This window comes from Colossoma macropomum, unplaced genomic scaffold (assembly GCF_904425465.1).
Source record: "Colossoma macropomum unplaced genomic scaffold, Colossoma_macropomum, whole genome shotgun sequence".
In the NCBI taxonomy this organism is placed as follows: domain Eukaryota; kingdom Metazoa; phylum Chordata; class Actinopteri; order Characiformes; family Serrasalmidae; genus Colossoma; species Colossoma macropomum.
Genome location: NW_023495272.1, coordinates 101,232 through 117,624, shown reverse-complemented (window position 1 = coordinate 117,624; position 16,393 = coordinate 101,232). Strand labels below are relative to the sequence as shown.

The 16,393-nt window shown below is 41.3% G+C and overlaps 1 protein-coding gene across 1 annotated transcript in view; it reads right to left on the bottom strand.

The window, feature by feature from the left end:
• Positions 1 to 16,393, bottom strand: part of LOC118801503 (deleted in malignant brain tumors 1 protein-like) — a gene marked incomplete at its 3' end in the record, with an annotated part of 150,584 nt that overhangs the window by 67,567 nt on the left and 66,624 nt on the right. The window contains exon 14 of the mRNA XM_036561803.1: positions 15,484 to 15,524. Coding sequence (XP_036417696.1) covers positions 15,484 to 15,524 — 41 coding nt within the window. The remainder of the gene's footprint in view (positions 1 to 15,483; positions 15,525 to 16,393) is intronic.

Here is a 16,393-nt window from a genome sequence, read left to right as displayed (position 1 = left end):
CAGTTTTTCGTTGCTTATAGCATCTTTAGGATAAATGTCAGTGTACCACAACCAACCGCATCCAACATCTTACAGAATCCATGTCCAGATGTGTTCATGCTGTTTTGAAAGCAAAAAAAGTTGGAAAAGAACTACCAACACTCACTCATCAATAAATATATATTATACACACACACACACACACACATATCAGCAAAACCACTTCAAAACACACACACACAAACACACACACACACACACACACACACACACACACACATATCAGCAAAACCACTTCAAAACACACACACACAAACACACACACACACACACACAAACACACACACACACACACACACACACACACACATATCAGCAAAACCTCTTCAAAACCTCTTCAGGTTAGCCTTACCTATTTCAGAGATATTAACTGAACTGCTGTGTGGAGAACTGAAATCACGACTGGACACTCTGGTCTGGTACTGGCAGTAGTAAGACCCCTCATGAACAAAGTCCACTTCTGGTAAACTGAAGGTGACGGAGGTTCCACTCTTGGTCTCTCTAAATGACCCAGAGTTCTGTATCAGAGTGAAGGATCCACCTGTGAACTGGGTTTCTACAGAGCAGGTGATGTTAACCTCCTCTCCCCATGTGACCTCTTTGGTGGGACTGAGAGAGATGCTTGGAGTGGGTAGAGTTACTGAAAAACAAAGACCATCAGATTTGAAAAATATGCTGGGGGAAAAATGTTGCAGCATTTCAATTTAAAATAGAATACATAGTCTGACTTGTTAATTTAAATTTCAGCATTTGGCAGATTGCATTGATAACTAGTTAATAACCACATGGAACACACACAAAGTAAAGATATCTGTTTTTCCTATATTTAAGTATTATGGACTACACAAAAAAATAGCACACAATTCCAGGGAGTTTTAGAGCTAAATGGAAAATGGTGAGAGCTTAGCCAACACTGGAAGTATTTATCAAGGCCCAGATACTCCATATCACTTCAGCAACAGCTGAATACATGTAAATGTGACATCACAAAAACAGAATTTCAAAATGGCCATTTTTTCAAAATTACACTTTACTTAGTTTCATAGTATATAGTATTTCATATATACTACCAAGAAATGACGATATACGACTTCAACAATGCTTAAACAGTACTTATAACTATTTTGTTTTTAAAAAAAAATTAGGAAATTTGTTTTTCCATGATATTTGCCCTTTTAACCACATACACTATATTGCCAAAAGTATTCGCTCGTCTGCCTTCACACACATATGAATTTAAGTGACATCCCCTTCTTAATCCATAGGGTTTAATATGATATTGGCCCACCCTTTGCAGCTATAACAGCTTCAACTCTTCTGGGAAGGCTTTCCACAAGGTTTAGCAGTGTGTTTATGGGAATTTTTGACCATTCTTCCAGAAGTGCATTTGTGAGGTTAGACACTGATGTTGGACGAGAAGGCCTGGCTTGCAGTCTCCGCTCTAATTCATCCCAAAGGTGTTCTATCAGGTTGAGGTCAGGACTCTGTGCAGACCAGTCAAGTTTTTCTACACCAAACTCACTCATCCATGTCTTTATGGACCTTGCTTTGTGCACTGGTGCGCAGTCAGGTTGGAACAGGAAGGGGCCGTCCCCAAACTGCTCCCACAAAGTTGGGAGCATGAAACTGTCCAAAATCTCTTGGTATGCTGGTATACATTAAGAGTTCCTTTCACTGGAACTAAGAGGCCGAGCCCAACTCCTGAAAAACAACCCCACACCATAATCCCCCCTTCACCAAACTTAACACTTGGCACAATGCAGTCAGACAAGTAGCGTTCTCCTGGCAACCGCCAAACCCAGACTCGTCCATCGGATTGCCAGATGGAGAAGCGTGATTTGTCACTCCAGAGAACACGTCTCCACTGCTCTAGAGTCCAGTGGCGGCACTTTACACCATTCGACGACCATGGAAACCCATTCCATGAAGCCCTCTACGCTGTTCTTGAGCTAATCTGAAGGCCACATGAAGTTTGGAGGTCTGTAGTGATTGACTCTGCAGAAAGTTGGCGACCTCTGCGCACTACGCGCCTCAGCATCCGCTGACCCCACACTGTCATTTTACATGGCCTACCACTTTGTGGCTGAGTTGCTGTCGTTCCCAATTGCTTCCACTTTGTTATAATACCACTGACAGTTGACTGTGGAATATTTAGTAGCGAGGAAATTTCACAACTGGACTTGTTGCACAGGTGGCATCCTCGGTACCGGTAATTCACTGAGCTCCTGAGAGCGACCCATTCTTTCACAAATGTTTGTAGAAGCAGTCTGCATGCCTAGGTGCTTGGTTTTATACACCTGTGGCCCTGGAAGTGATTGGAACACCTGAATTCAATGATTTGGATGGGTGAGTGAACACTTTTGGCAATATAGTGTATCTACATCTACTTTTAACTGCACTTGTTCCATATTGTTTCATTGCTGTTCTTTGGAAGCTCTGAAAAGTATTTTAGATTGTGAGGTACATGAAATACACATATATGCCACTTTGCCTTGAAAAGATGGAGCTGGGAAAATTCTTTTGTTTTAAATTTTTCTCACCTCATTTAACTTTGAATAAACTTTTCTGTATATACATCTCATGAATATTGTTGCATTAGTGGGAATAAGAGAAACATGCTCAACAGCCATTATCAAGGACAGAATTAAAACATTAAAACATCTGCAAAATAGGCAAGAACTGAGAGCGGAAACTCCAAAGAGAATGTCTCTTACCTACAACAGAGAACTGAACAGAATTACTGTGTGGAGAAATGAAATCACGACTGGACACTCTGGTCTGGTACTGGCAGTAGTAAGACCCCTCATGAACAAAGTCCACTTTTGGTAAACTGAAGGTGACAGAGGTTCCACTCTTGGTCTCTCTAAATGACCCAGAGTTCTGTATCAAAGTAAAGTATCCACCTGTGAACTGGGTTTCTACAGAGCAGGTGATGTCAACCTTCTCTCCCCATGTGACCTCTTTGCCGGGTCGGAGAGAGATCCTTGGAGTGGGTAGAGGCACTGAAAAGTAAAAAACACTGAAGTATGCTGTGGCCAAGAAATTAAACCAAATCATATAATAGCATTTTAATCTAGTCTAGAGTACATAGTTTGACCTTTTGAATTAAATTTCAGCATCTGGCAGATTGCATTACCAAGAGGTTAAAAATCAAATGGAACACACACAATGCAACAATGTCTTTTTTTTGTCGTATTTAGTGTCATAGATTAAGCCCACTATATGAGCACAAAATTCCAATGGGCTTTAGAGCTCAATGGAGAATGGATTTAGGTTAGCTCAGTGCAAGGTACTGCTTCTGATTCAGAGCTACTGAGTGGTCTTTCCTATGTTTTGGTTGTTTAATTCTGGTCCTGACTTATCTTCTGCATTTTGACTTTGACTTTTGCCTGCTCCCTTTTTGGATTTTGTCTGCCTGGTTTGTTTTGTGTTATGTTTCTCTACTTGTATATTATGCTAATTTTGGATCTGACCTTTACCTGTTTTTTGATGATGACTCTGGAAAGCGATTCAACTAGCAAAGTCTCATTTGCCTTTTTTATCCACATGCGTCTGACTCATTCTGTCACATTACATTAACATTTGTTTGCATTAGAATGTTTACACTCTGAGTGCGGATCTGCACTGGGTCTAGGGGGCTGATCCTCTTAATGAGTCTGTCAAGTCTTTTGCGGTCTGCACTTGAGATGTTGCTACCCCAGCAGACCACTCCATAAAAGACGGCTGATGCCACCACAGTGTCGAAAAAGGTCCTCGGGAGTGCCCCCTGCATTCCAAACAACCTCAGTCTCCTAAGCAGGTAGAGTCTGCATGGCCTTTCCTATAAAGTGCTCTAGTATTATCTGACCAGTCCAGTCCAGTCTATTGTTGAGGTGAAAAACCAGGTACTTATAAGAGTTCACTCTTTCAATGTCCCTTCCCTGGATGTTCACTGGTGGAGGGAGGTGACTGCGCCTGCGAAAATCCACCACCATCTCTTTGGTCTTCTTTGCATTTATCAGGAGGTGGTTGCTCAGAAACCAGTCCACAAAGTCCAGGGTCAGTTCTCTGTACTCTCTGTTGTCCTGATCTGTATTGAGTCCAATGATTGCTGAGTCATCACAGAACTTCTGTAGATGGCAGTTTGGCAGCTGTACATGATATCTGCAGTGTACAGAGTGAAAAGGAACAATGTCAGGACTGTTTGCTGGGGGGCCCCTGTGCTACTGACCACCATATCAGACACACAGTCCCGTGCCCTCACACACTATGGTCGGTTGATGACGTAGTCCACAATCCAATTTGATAGATGGTGATCCACCCCTGTGTTCTCCAGCTTGCTCCTCAGGAGCTAGACTGTATTGTGTTAAAAGCACTGGAAAAATCAAAGAACATGATACTCACAGTGCTCCCAGGCTTCTCCAGGTGAGAAAGAGCTATGTGCAAGAGGTCCACTATCCACTAGCTATGTGACTGCGTCGTCCACTCCAATGCCAGGTTGATATGCGAACTGAAGTGGGTCCATAGATGAGCTCACCAGAGGGCGGAGATGGGCAAGGACCAGCCTCTCTAGCGTCCTCGTCAGGTGCGACGTCAGTGCCACAGGCTTGCATCTGCTGAGATCCTTTGGTTGCTGTGTATTTGGCACCGGTACCACACAAAATGTTTTCCACAGCTGTGGTACCCTCCCAAGCTTCAGGCTCATGTTGAACATGTGTTCAACTATTCCATACAGCTGATCTGTGCAGGACTTAAGGAGCCTGGTGCTGATGCCATCCAGACCCACAGCTTTCCTCACTCTTTCTGAGCTCCTTTCTCACCTGGGCTGTTGTAAGGTACAGATTGAAGCAGGGGGGTGGGCACTGGAGTGTGAGCGTAGGGGGATTGAGAGGACAGCAGGGAAACCAGTGGGGGGTGACTATGAGGTGAGAGTTGTAAGGAAAGGGGTGAATGTGGGAGAGGGGGCAGAAGTGCAGAGGACGGGGGTGGGGGGGTTGCAGCAGGGGTAACTGTGTAGGTGAGGTGAGTGATCAAATCTATTGAAAAACAGATTGAGATCATCCACCCACTTTTGGTCCCCTACAGCCTGGGGTTCGGGGTTCTTGTGCCTGGAGATTGTTTTTAGGCTTTTCCAGACCCCACTGACGTTGTTTTCCCTGCAGCTGTTCCTCCATCTTCTTCCTGTAGCTGGCTTTTCCCTCCCTGATTTTTCCTCTCAGTTCCCTCTGCACAGCTCTCAGCTCCTCCTTGTCGCCTGATATAAAGGCCCTCTTTTTCTCCATCAGGAGAATCTTTATATCAGGGTTGATCCACAGTTTGTTGTTGGAGAAACACTGAACAGTCGTGGGTACTGTGTTCTCCATGCAGAAGTTTTATCAGTTATACAGTGTGTGAGACTGTCAGTGTCCTCCCCATAAGGATCACACAATTCTTCCCACACTGTTCTATTAAAACAGTCTTTCAAAGCCTATACAGTCTCCCCAGCCCATTTCTTCACTGTGCAGGAGACAGCTGGTACCCTATGTAAAAGTAATTTGTACATAGGAAGAAGATGAACAAAGTTATGATCCAATATTCCAAGGGGAGGAAGGGGTGATGAGTTACATGCCTCCTTAGCATTGAAATAAGACAGATCCAATATTTTATTGTCTCTGGTGAGACATGTTATATTCTGTGTGAAGTTCGTCAGAGTGGAGGATGGAGAAACATGGTTAAAGTCCCCAGACATCAGAATGAGGGCCTGTGGGTGCTGTGTCTACAGCCTGCTCACAGCTGTGTGCAGGGCATCACAGGCAGCATCAGTGTTAGCAGAGGGGGGAACGTACACAGCTATTGTGATAACGTGCGAGAATTCCCTCGGTAGGTAGAACGGCCTCAGGCTAACGACTATCAGTTCAATGTCCTTACAGCAGATATGCTTCTTGATACTGATGTGCCCAGAGTTACACCATCTATCATTCACAAATACTGCGAGCCCTCCTCCTTTCCTCTTACCGCTCTCCAATGTCCTGTCTGCCCATATGAGCTGGAAGCTGTCCAAAGTGATGGACGTGTCTGGAGTTAGTGTAATTAGCCATGACTCTGAACAGCATGACGCTACACTCTCTGTACTCCCTCTGATATCAGATCAGCGCTGTCAGTTCAACCATCTTATTGGGAAGAGATCTTACATTTCCCATGACAACTGAGGGAAGAACAGGTCTATAACGTCTCCTCCTGGCACGACGCAAAGCTCCAGTACAACTCCCCTGTCTCTTCCTCTTCTTCAGCTAGTGGGGGGGATATCGGGTCTCTCATTTGGTAGCACCACCATGTTGCCTAGCGCTAAAAGCTGATCCCTACTGTAAACAATAGGGCTCCGTACGGGATCTCCAGATGTGGCCATAAACAGAAAAAAGTAGAGTGAGGACCAAGGCAAACTGTAGTTTGGTGTCCATAGTGTAAAAAAACCCTTGGCAAACAGTCACAAAGTATAAATATTTTTTAAAAGAATAGTAGAAAACTACAGAAAATAAAGCAAAAGCTCAAAAGTGAGCTGGAGCTGCTGCAGCAGGCTGCCACTCACGCGATGCCATCTTGAATATGGCACACAACTTCGGAAATGGAATTTCCCATTTGTCTGGCACCCACTATCATGCCACGTTCGAACTCCAATAATTCATGCCACATTGCCATGAGCACACTAGCCAGCGTCCAACCTCACTCACAAGATAATAATACTGTTGCCTGAGGTAACGCCAGCTCATAATCAATTTACAGACTGCTATCCCATGACTTTGGCAGTGTGTGTATTTACATATATGTGTGTGCGTGTGAATTCATATAGTATAATTATACATACATACAAACTATATAAATAACTATATATACACACACACACACACACACACACACACAAGGTGTGGGTAATGATGGACGGGTGGTGGATACAGTGACAGATACAGTTGTGTGGATATATTTGTATACTGTAGATGTTGAATGAAGTCACTATTTATATCATCCTAAAATGTTTTATTTATTTTATATTTAAATCTGGGTTGTGTGGAGATCTAAAATTAAAAGCCATTTTTAAGCACAGGAAAAAAACATCAAAACCCCCCCCAAAATGTTAGCCAAGATTTGAGGATGAAAACTGCAAACAGATTTAGTCTTACCTTTTACAGAGACATAAACAGAGCTGCTCTGTGGAGAACTGAAATCACGCCTGGAGACTCTGGTCTGGTACTGGCAGTAGTAAGACCCCTCATGAACAAAGTCCACTTCTGGTAAACTGAAGGTGACAGAGGTTCCATTCTTGGTCTCTCTAAATGACCCAGATTTCTGTATCAGAGTGAAGGATCCACCTGTGAACCGGGTTTTTACAGAGCAGGTGATGTCAACCTTCTCTCCCCATGTGACCTCTTTGCCAGGACGGAGATAGATGCTTGGAGTGGGTAGAGTCACTGAAAAAAAATGGATATAAAAAAATTTATGTGGATTTAAGAAATGTGACATCACAAAAACTGAATTTCAAAATGGCCATTTTTTCAAAATTATACTTTATTTAGTTTCAAAATATATACTACCAAGAAATTACGATATACAACTTCAACAATGCTTAAACTACTTAAAACTATTTTGTTTTTGAAAAAAAAATAGGAAATTTGTTTTTCCATGATATTTGCACTTTTAACCACATATCTACATCTACTTTTAAAAACATTTGTTCCATATTCTTTCATTGCTGTTCTTTGGAAGCTCTGAAAAGTATTTTAGATTGTGAGGTACATGAAATACACACATAATATGCCACTTTGCCTTGAAAAGTTGGAGCTGGGAAAATTCTTTTGTTTTAAAATTTTCTCACCTCATTTTACTTTGAATAAACTTTTCTGTATATACATCTCATGAATATTGTAAAATAGGCAAGAACTGAGAGCAGAAACTCCAAAGAGAATGTCTCTTACCTACAACAGAGAACTGAACAGAATTACTGTGTGGAGAAATGAAATCACGCCTGGACACTCTGGTCTGGTACTGGCAGTAGTAAGACCCCTCATGAACAAAGTCCACCTTTGCTAAACTGAAGGTGACGGAGGTTCCACTCTTGGTCTCTCTAAATGACCCAGAGTTCTGTATCAAAGTAAAGGATCCACCTGTGAACTTGGTTTCTACAGAGCAGGTGATGTCAACCTTCTCTCCCCATGTGACCTCTTTGCCAGGACGGAGAGAGATCCTTGGAGTAGGTAGAGTCACTGAAAAGTAAAAAACACTGAAGTTTGCTGTGGCCAAAAAATTAATCCAAATCATATAATAGCATTTCCATCTAGTCTAGAGTACATAGTTTGACCTTTTGAATTAAATTTCAGCATCTGGCAGATTGCATTACCAACAATTTAAAAATCAAATGGAACTTTTTTGTCATATTTAGTGTCATAGATTAAGCCCACTATATGAGCACAAAATTCCAATGGGCTTTAGAGCTCAATGGAGAATGGATTTAGGTTAGCTCAGTGCAAGGTACTGCTTCTGATTCAGAGCTACTGAGTGGTCTTTCCTATATTTTGGTTGTTTAATTCTGGTACTGACTTATCTTCTGCATTTTTGACTTTTGCCTTTTGCCTGCTCCCTTTTTGGATTTTGTCTGCCTGGTTTGTTTTGCGTTATGTTTCTCTACTTGTATATTATGCTAATTTTGGATCTGACCTTTACCTGTTTTTTTGATGATGACTCTGGAAAGCGATTCAACTAGCAAAGCCTCATTTTCCTTTTTTATCCACATGTCTGACTCATTCTGTCACATTACATTAACATTTGTTTTGCATTAGAATGTTTACACTCTGAGTGCGAGTCATGTTTTTTTATTTTTATTTACATTTATTAAGAAGTTAATTTCTTAATGTTTACTTTGAATGTTTAGATTTAACTAATTTATTGTTGCATTAAAAAGCTTACACTGCAATTGTATTATTTATTTTACTGTTTCGTTATCCAGATACATATTAATAATAACTTTTTTTTGTAATACTTCATTCTTATGAATCACGTTATCATTTTTAGTCTTCGGCTGTACCTACAGCTTCGTGTAAGGACAGTGAATTATACAGAGTTGAAATTTTAAAAAAGCACTTATCAGATTTTTACTTTGTATTGGTCGACACCCAGAGTTCACTTATCGGAATAGGTGTCAGAACATTGGTATGTGGTAGAACATGAGATTCACAGTATGAAAGTGCACCTGAGAAATCTGCAAGAATTGCATGTTTTGGACCAGAACCTCAACGTAATGTCTCAAACATCTTATGGAATCCATGACATGTATTGAGGCCGCTTTGAGAGCAAAGAAAGGTCCTACACTGTAGTAAAGTTAATATAGTGTTAAACTGGTTGGTGAGTGTATGTAATGTTGAGGCATATAACATCAGTAAAACTAAAAGTAAGTTACCCATTTTTAAATGTACAATCTATTATTTAGCTATCATTTATCCTGGCAGGTTTGCTCCGGGCCGTTCAGTTTGGTTGGATTAAGCTTGAGCACCGCAGATTAGAAGTAGTGCCACAGAATCTCAATTGGGTTGAGATCTGGACTCGGACATCGCCGTTGATGACTAGGTAAGACATTTACTTTTCTGTTTAACCAGTCCTGTGCTGCTTTTGTCTTTTGTTGGATCATTGCAGACTACGACTGAACAGAGTTCAGAGATCTGAACATTTGCGCTTTATGAAGAGACCAGTGTTGCATTTTAAAACCATTTTTAACGTTTCAGGAACTTTACTGTGCAAAATCTTTGCATTGGCTATAGCTGATCAAATTAAAGTTTGGCCCAATATCATCGGGGGCATTAAAAAACAGCCATTCCTTTTGGATATGTGGATTTCTTGGAAGGCTGCAAACCATTTGCTCCATTACAGCAGGCAACAGCACAACATTTAGTAAGTTTCCCAGCTCTTCCACTCCAATAACTCTCCTGCAGCATGTACTCCACATCACTTCAACAACGGGAGGATATATGTAAATGTGACATCACAAAAACAATTAATTAAAAATAAATATTTTTAAGATATATACCAGTTTTGCTTAGTTGCTTTGCTTAGTTCTGCATAGAAATGAAAATATTTGACTTGTTGACAATGTTTACTCAGTACTATTTTGTCTCAAAGAATTTTGAGGAAATTTAGATTTATTTTCCACATTCATTCTTTGCTGTTATTTGGAAGCTCTTTACTTTGAATTGCACTTATATATGCATCTCAAGAATATTGTTGCATTAGTAGGAACAAGAGAAATATGCTCAACAGCCATTGTCAAGAACATTAAAACAATTGCAAACTAGGCAAGAACTGAGAAAAACTCCTCAGAGAATGTCTCTTACCCACAACAGAGAACTGAACAGAACTGCTCTGTGGAGAACTGAAACGACGACTGGAGACTCTGGTCTGGTACTGGCAGTAGTAAGACCCCTTATGAACAAAGTCCACTTTTGGTAAACTGAAGGTGACGGAGGTTCCACTCTTGGTCTCTCTAAATGACCCAGAGTTCTGTATCAGAGTGAAGGATCCACCTGTGAACTGGGTTTTTACAGAGCAGGTGATGTCAACCTTCTCTCCCCATATGACCTCTTTGCCAGGACGGAGAGAGATGCTTGGAGTGGGTAGAGTCACTGAAAAAAAATGGATATAAGAAATTGTATTCCTTCCATCCACATTATATGATAACAGATTAAATGTACAATAGAACACATGGTCTGATCTGTTGAATTTCAGTGTAGCAAATTGTGATATAAAAAGCAAATCAAAAAATACCATTGAAAATAAGAAACTGTAAAATGCCCACTAACTATCAGAGCTGGACAAACATAACCTGCAATCTTCTAGTGTATCATAATGCAAAGTTTAATGTACAAGCAAGCAAAGTTTATTTATATAGCGCTTTTTACAACAGGTGTTGTCACCAAGCAGCTTTACAAGGAAATCAGCATTACAGAAAGAAATCCGGGTCCAAGCCCCCATGAGCAAGCCAGAGGCGACAGTGGCAAGGAAATACTCCCTAAGAAAAACAGGAAGAAACAGGAAGAGGCAGCAGCATTAGACGCACAGGATGGGCAGCTATTCAACTCGGCAAAGAGAAGAAAGAAAGGAAAAACACACAGAGTCAGTTCTGTAATGGGTGATTGATTAATTTGATTAGCTTAAATGATTGATTAGTTCAAATGATTAATTTTGATTAGTTCAACAGCAGTAGCATCAGTGGGGTCAGGTTGTGAGGGTGAGGTTTGCATGGTGTTGTACAGCAGGAGGCTCAATGGTGGTAAGCCGGTCCAGAGGGCTGGCGAGCAGTGGCACCCGATCAAGGCAGAAGAGGCAGCAGCATCAGAACGCATAGGATGGGCAACTTTTCAACTCGGCGAAGAAAAGAAACGAAAAACAAACAGAGAGCCAGTTCTGTAATGGGTGTCAGTTCTGTAATGGGTGACTAATCGCAAATTACAGTGTTAGCAGAGCAGCGGAGACTCTGGCAGGTATAGAACTGACAGAGAAAACTAATTACCAAAGGCTTGACTATACAAGTAAGTTTTTAGCCTAGACTTAAAGACTGAGGCTGTGTCTGAGTCCCGAACATTAACAGGAAGACTATTCCAAAGCTGGGGGGCTTTGTATGAGAAAGCTCTCCCCACTAACGTAACTTTATTTATTCTAGGTACTAATAGTAAGCCAGCACCTTGTGATCTAAGTAGGCGTGATGGTTCATAGTAGGAGAGAAGTTCACTCAGGTACTGAGGGGCGAGTCCATTTAGTGCTTTGTAAGTCAGTAAGAGAATTTTATAATCAATGAGAAATTTAACTGGCAACCAGTGTAAGGTTGATAAAACTGGGCTGATATGGTCAAACTTTCTGGTTCTAGTAAGAACTCTGGCTGCAGTGTTCTGGACTAGCTGAAGCTTGTTAAGGCTTTTGCTTGGACATCCAGCCAGCAGGGCATTACAGTAATCAAGCCTAGAAGTAATAAATGCATAAATGCAGTACATATCTAGATTCTACACTATGGTGCAAAAATCAGAGCCAACCTTTTCATTTATTTAATTTCCAGTCAAAATGACAATTAAATACACGTTAGTCTTTTACAGTGTCAGATTTGTAGCTGTACTCATGGTTTTTACTGATGGTTTTGGTCAGATCAGTGTCCAGATTTAAGCCTTATGGAGAATAATGGTCTCATATTAAACACAAACTAGTTTGGCAATGTTTTCTACTATAAAGCCATCAGTAGCCACGTTTACATGCAGCCTAATAATCCATTAATAATCTGACTAATAGCTCAATCGGAATAGAATACGTCCATGTAAACACTTCAATCGGAATAGTCTAGTCCGAATGAGGCCATTCGGAATACAATTTCTATCCAGCTGAATGAGGTGGGTAAACCTCTAAATAATCCATTAAATAGACGAATAATAGCCATGTTAACGCCTGAATCCGATTACATTCCAATCGGAACGTGTAAGTACGTTCTGCGCATGTGCGTCGCGTCATGGTGAAAGTTTATAACGTTCAACATGGTGGGAGCAGAAACTGGTCTGCAGAGGAGAGAAGTTTATGCTCTGATCTTTAAAAGACGGCGGTGGGACGGACGTCTAGCTTATGTGTCTCAGAACACAACGTCTTCCTTTCGCTGCTTCCTTTATAAGCACATGTGAAGTACATTTTCCTGAGTCTGACATCATTTTAAAGCAATTAAAAACACAAGCACGCCAACTGGAAACTCATCTCATGCGGACTGGACCACATGTGATGCTCGTTGTCATGGTAATGTTTACTCTAAGTGCTACTCCACGCATGCGCGTCATTTTGCATCGGATTACTTGTAGTGAGCATGTAAATTTTCCATCAAATTGTTTAATAGAGTGTGCATATAAACACCTCAGTCTGAATCTGTAATCGGATTGTATTTAATCGAAATGGCAAAAATCTTTGCATGTAAACATAGCCAGTGCTAACTGGACCAGTACTGATTTTTCTTTCCGTAAAAAGCTGTTTGCAAGTTTTCCCACATTTAAAGAAATCCAAGAGAAAAGCTATTCCAAACTAACTAACTTTATCTATTTGTTTCATTTACTGATTAAAGATTTGTTGTTAAGACTATAAAAAGGCAATTTTGCTTAGCCCATTTTTTTGCACAGGAGTGTACGTATTGGTGTATCAAAGTGTATGATCATACGGGTCTACTAGCAGTGGCAAAAATCCCAGTCTTCAGGAAATTCTTTTTGGAAAAGCATGACTGTAAAGTTATATTTGCAGTACTGTGAAAAGAGCAATGGAATGACCACTGCAATAATCGTATGTATTTGTGCAGAGTAAGTAGTGTCCGGCAGAGTGATGGGATCCGTCTTGTTGTCCAGGTCCTCACACTCTGTGAGTCTGCCCGTAAGTAGAAGTATGAAAAGGCTATGCTGGGGTGTGTACTGTCCCTGATGTTGTAAGCCCTCCTGATGACCCTGGTGTGGCAAGGCAGCTCCTGAGATGGACTGTGCAGTTCTGATCACACACAGTGCAGTTTCCACACTCTATCGTACACACCTGTAGAACTTGCTGAGAATTTTGGTTGGCGTACCACATTTACTCAGCCTTCTTAGAAAGTCTCTTCTGGGACTTCTTGATGATTTGTCATTTGTTGTGAGACCAAGTGAGATCCTCACTGACGTGAACCCCAAGGAATTTGAAGGTTTTCACCCTCTCCACTTCTGTCTCACCTATGTGTAGTGGTGTGTACAGCTCTCCTTCCTTCTTGGGTCAATAGTCGTTTTCTTATTCTTGTCTGCATTTACGGAAAGATTGCTGTGAGGACACAGTGCTTTTCTTGGGGCAGGGCACAATGGTGGTGGACTTGAAGCAGGTGGGCACAAAAGCTTGCGTGAGGAACAAACTGAATATGTCTGCAAACACATCAGCCAGCTTTGGTGAACAAACCCTGAGCGCACGCCCGAGGATGCTATCTGGGCCATCTGCCCTTTGTGGCTTAATTCTCCTCTGTGCTAATGTAACCAGTTAATCCAGAAGCATGGTTCTCTAAATTAACCGTAGAGTTCTCTCTCAAAGCAGTACTGTTAAATACATCCCACTTTACACTTTACAGCAGTCTTGAAGCACCAGATCAGTTTCTTCCTTCCACACTTTAATGGTTTTACTTACAGGAGGAGCTTGCTTGAGGTTTTGTCTGTATGATGGAGCCTGGTCTCCATGTGACCGAGAGCACAGCATTCCCTGATCTCATGCTGGGTTATAAACCTAGTTCGCAGTTCATCCAGCTTGTTTTCGAGGGAGCGAACCCTAGCTAGCAGCAGTCACACAGCCCCAGCCTTTAACCTAGCATGTAGCCTGGATATCTTGCCACGCTTCCGCCTTGGCTACTCTGTCTGTCGGCTGCATCGCTCATCCAAGGCTGGAACGTAGAAGAAAGCCGAAGTCAGAAAGGCTAAAGGTAAGTTTGTGGTGAACTTTACCGTGATCCAGAAGTGGCTCTCTACTGTATCTTACTGTTGTGTAGGTGAACTGTACATTTAAGAGAAATACTAAAGCTAAAATTAGGACAATGCTATTAGGAGGACAACGCGAAGACGCTTGGGGGGAACGCATCTTGGTAAAGTGTAACAAATACAATGCACTCCATATAAAACCTCCAAAACAAAGTAAAGAGGTACCTTGTTCTGATCTGAAATAATGCAAATATTACAATACAATCTCTCAAAACAAGCCCCATAAATAAAACTTTGAATGGGTTAACAAAAAGATTTTGTCTCCAGGCTAAACCAAGACACTGTCTGTGCCCTGACAGATTTGGATTCTATGATGCATGTTAGAGTGCTTCTCCGCTCTTTTCAAGCAAATCAAATCAAATCAAATCAAATTTATTTGTATAGCGCTTTTTACAACTGATGTTGTCACAAAGCAGCTTCACAGAAATCCGTTTAGAACAAAGTTTCAACATGAACTGTAAATCCTCCAGGTGAGCAAGCCAGGGGCGACAGTGGCAAGGAAAAACTCCCTCAGAGCTGAGGAAGAAACCTTGGGAGGAACCAAGGCTCACATGGGGGGACCCATCCTCCTCTGGTCAAACTACGTACAAAATTATTATTCTACTAATATTAATAGTAGTAGTAATAATAATAATAGAAAGCTGTTAAAATGGTACACCATCAACAGAGAGAGACTTCAGCACACTGCCTCATTAAACACACCTGATTCAGCTCATCAGCTAATTATTAATAATGAACTAAACTCAGAGCATTAGACGAAGGTAAATGTTAATCTCCTCAGCACTTTGGCCTGGAAGGTCACCGATTTGACATGCCTGATTTACAATAATCGGCCACTTTTCTTGTCAAGTTTTGCCAGAAAAAAATACGGCTAAAAATGCAGCTAATACTCAATATAGTCTTTGTCTCCTGCCCATGGGATAGAATGGCCTAACACAAATATAGTCTCCCTCACCCCTTTGAGGGTCCACCAGCTGTCCCTGGCAGGGGGAGGCCCTGGCTGGCCTGTGAAGAGTTCCTGCCTGAGTACTTAAATCTGTCTCAAAAATGGTAATGTGCTAGAGAGTTATCAATCTTCCTCACTCTGCTTAGCTACTGCCTTGTTACAGTCAGGTTACGATCATTTCTAGGGGGCAACTAATCAAATAATCCTATCAAGTCTGGAACGAAAATCATAAAATAGGTTATTTCTGATAGACCAACTTTCCAACATGGAGTCCATGGAGCTTTCTTGTCTGATGTCACTAGCACAGGTAGGTGTTATCATTGTTGTAAGCTAAAGGTGTGGGTGATGATGGACAGGTGGTGGATTCCATGAATGGTCTCCCAGCAGGCAAGACACTGAGTGACAGTTACAGTTGTATTTATATATTTGTATACTGTAAATACTTATTAAATTAATAAATTATAAAGAACTTATTATTTATCTCCTCTTAAACTGTTTTATTTACTTTATATTTAAACATGGTTTGTGAAGAGATCTCCAGAACAGTGTTCAGTTAGTAAGAAACACTTTTGACAGCCATTATTAAGCACAACATGAAAACATCAAAACCACTTCAAAATGTCAACAAAGATTTGAGGACCAAAACTGCAATAAGAATTAGTCTTACCTATTACAGAGATATTAACAGAACTGCTGTGTGGAGAACTGAAATCACGACTGGAGACTCTGGTCTGGTACTGGCAGTAGTAAGACCCCTCATGAACAAAGTCCACTTCTGGTAAACTGAAGGTGACGGAGGTTCCATTCTTGGTCTCTCTAAAGGACCCAGAATTCCGTATCAGAGTGAAGGATCCACCTGTGAACTGGGTTTCTACAGAGCAGGTGATGTTAACCTCCTCTCCCCATGTGACCTCTTTGT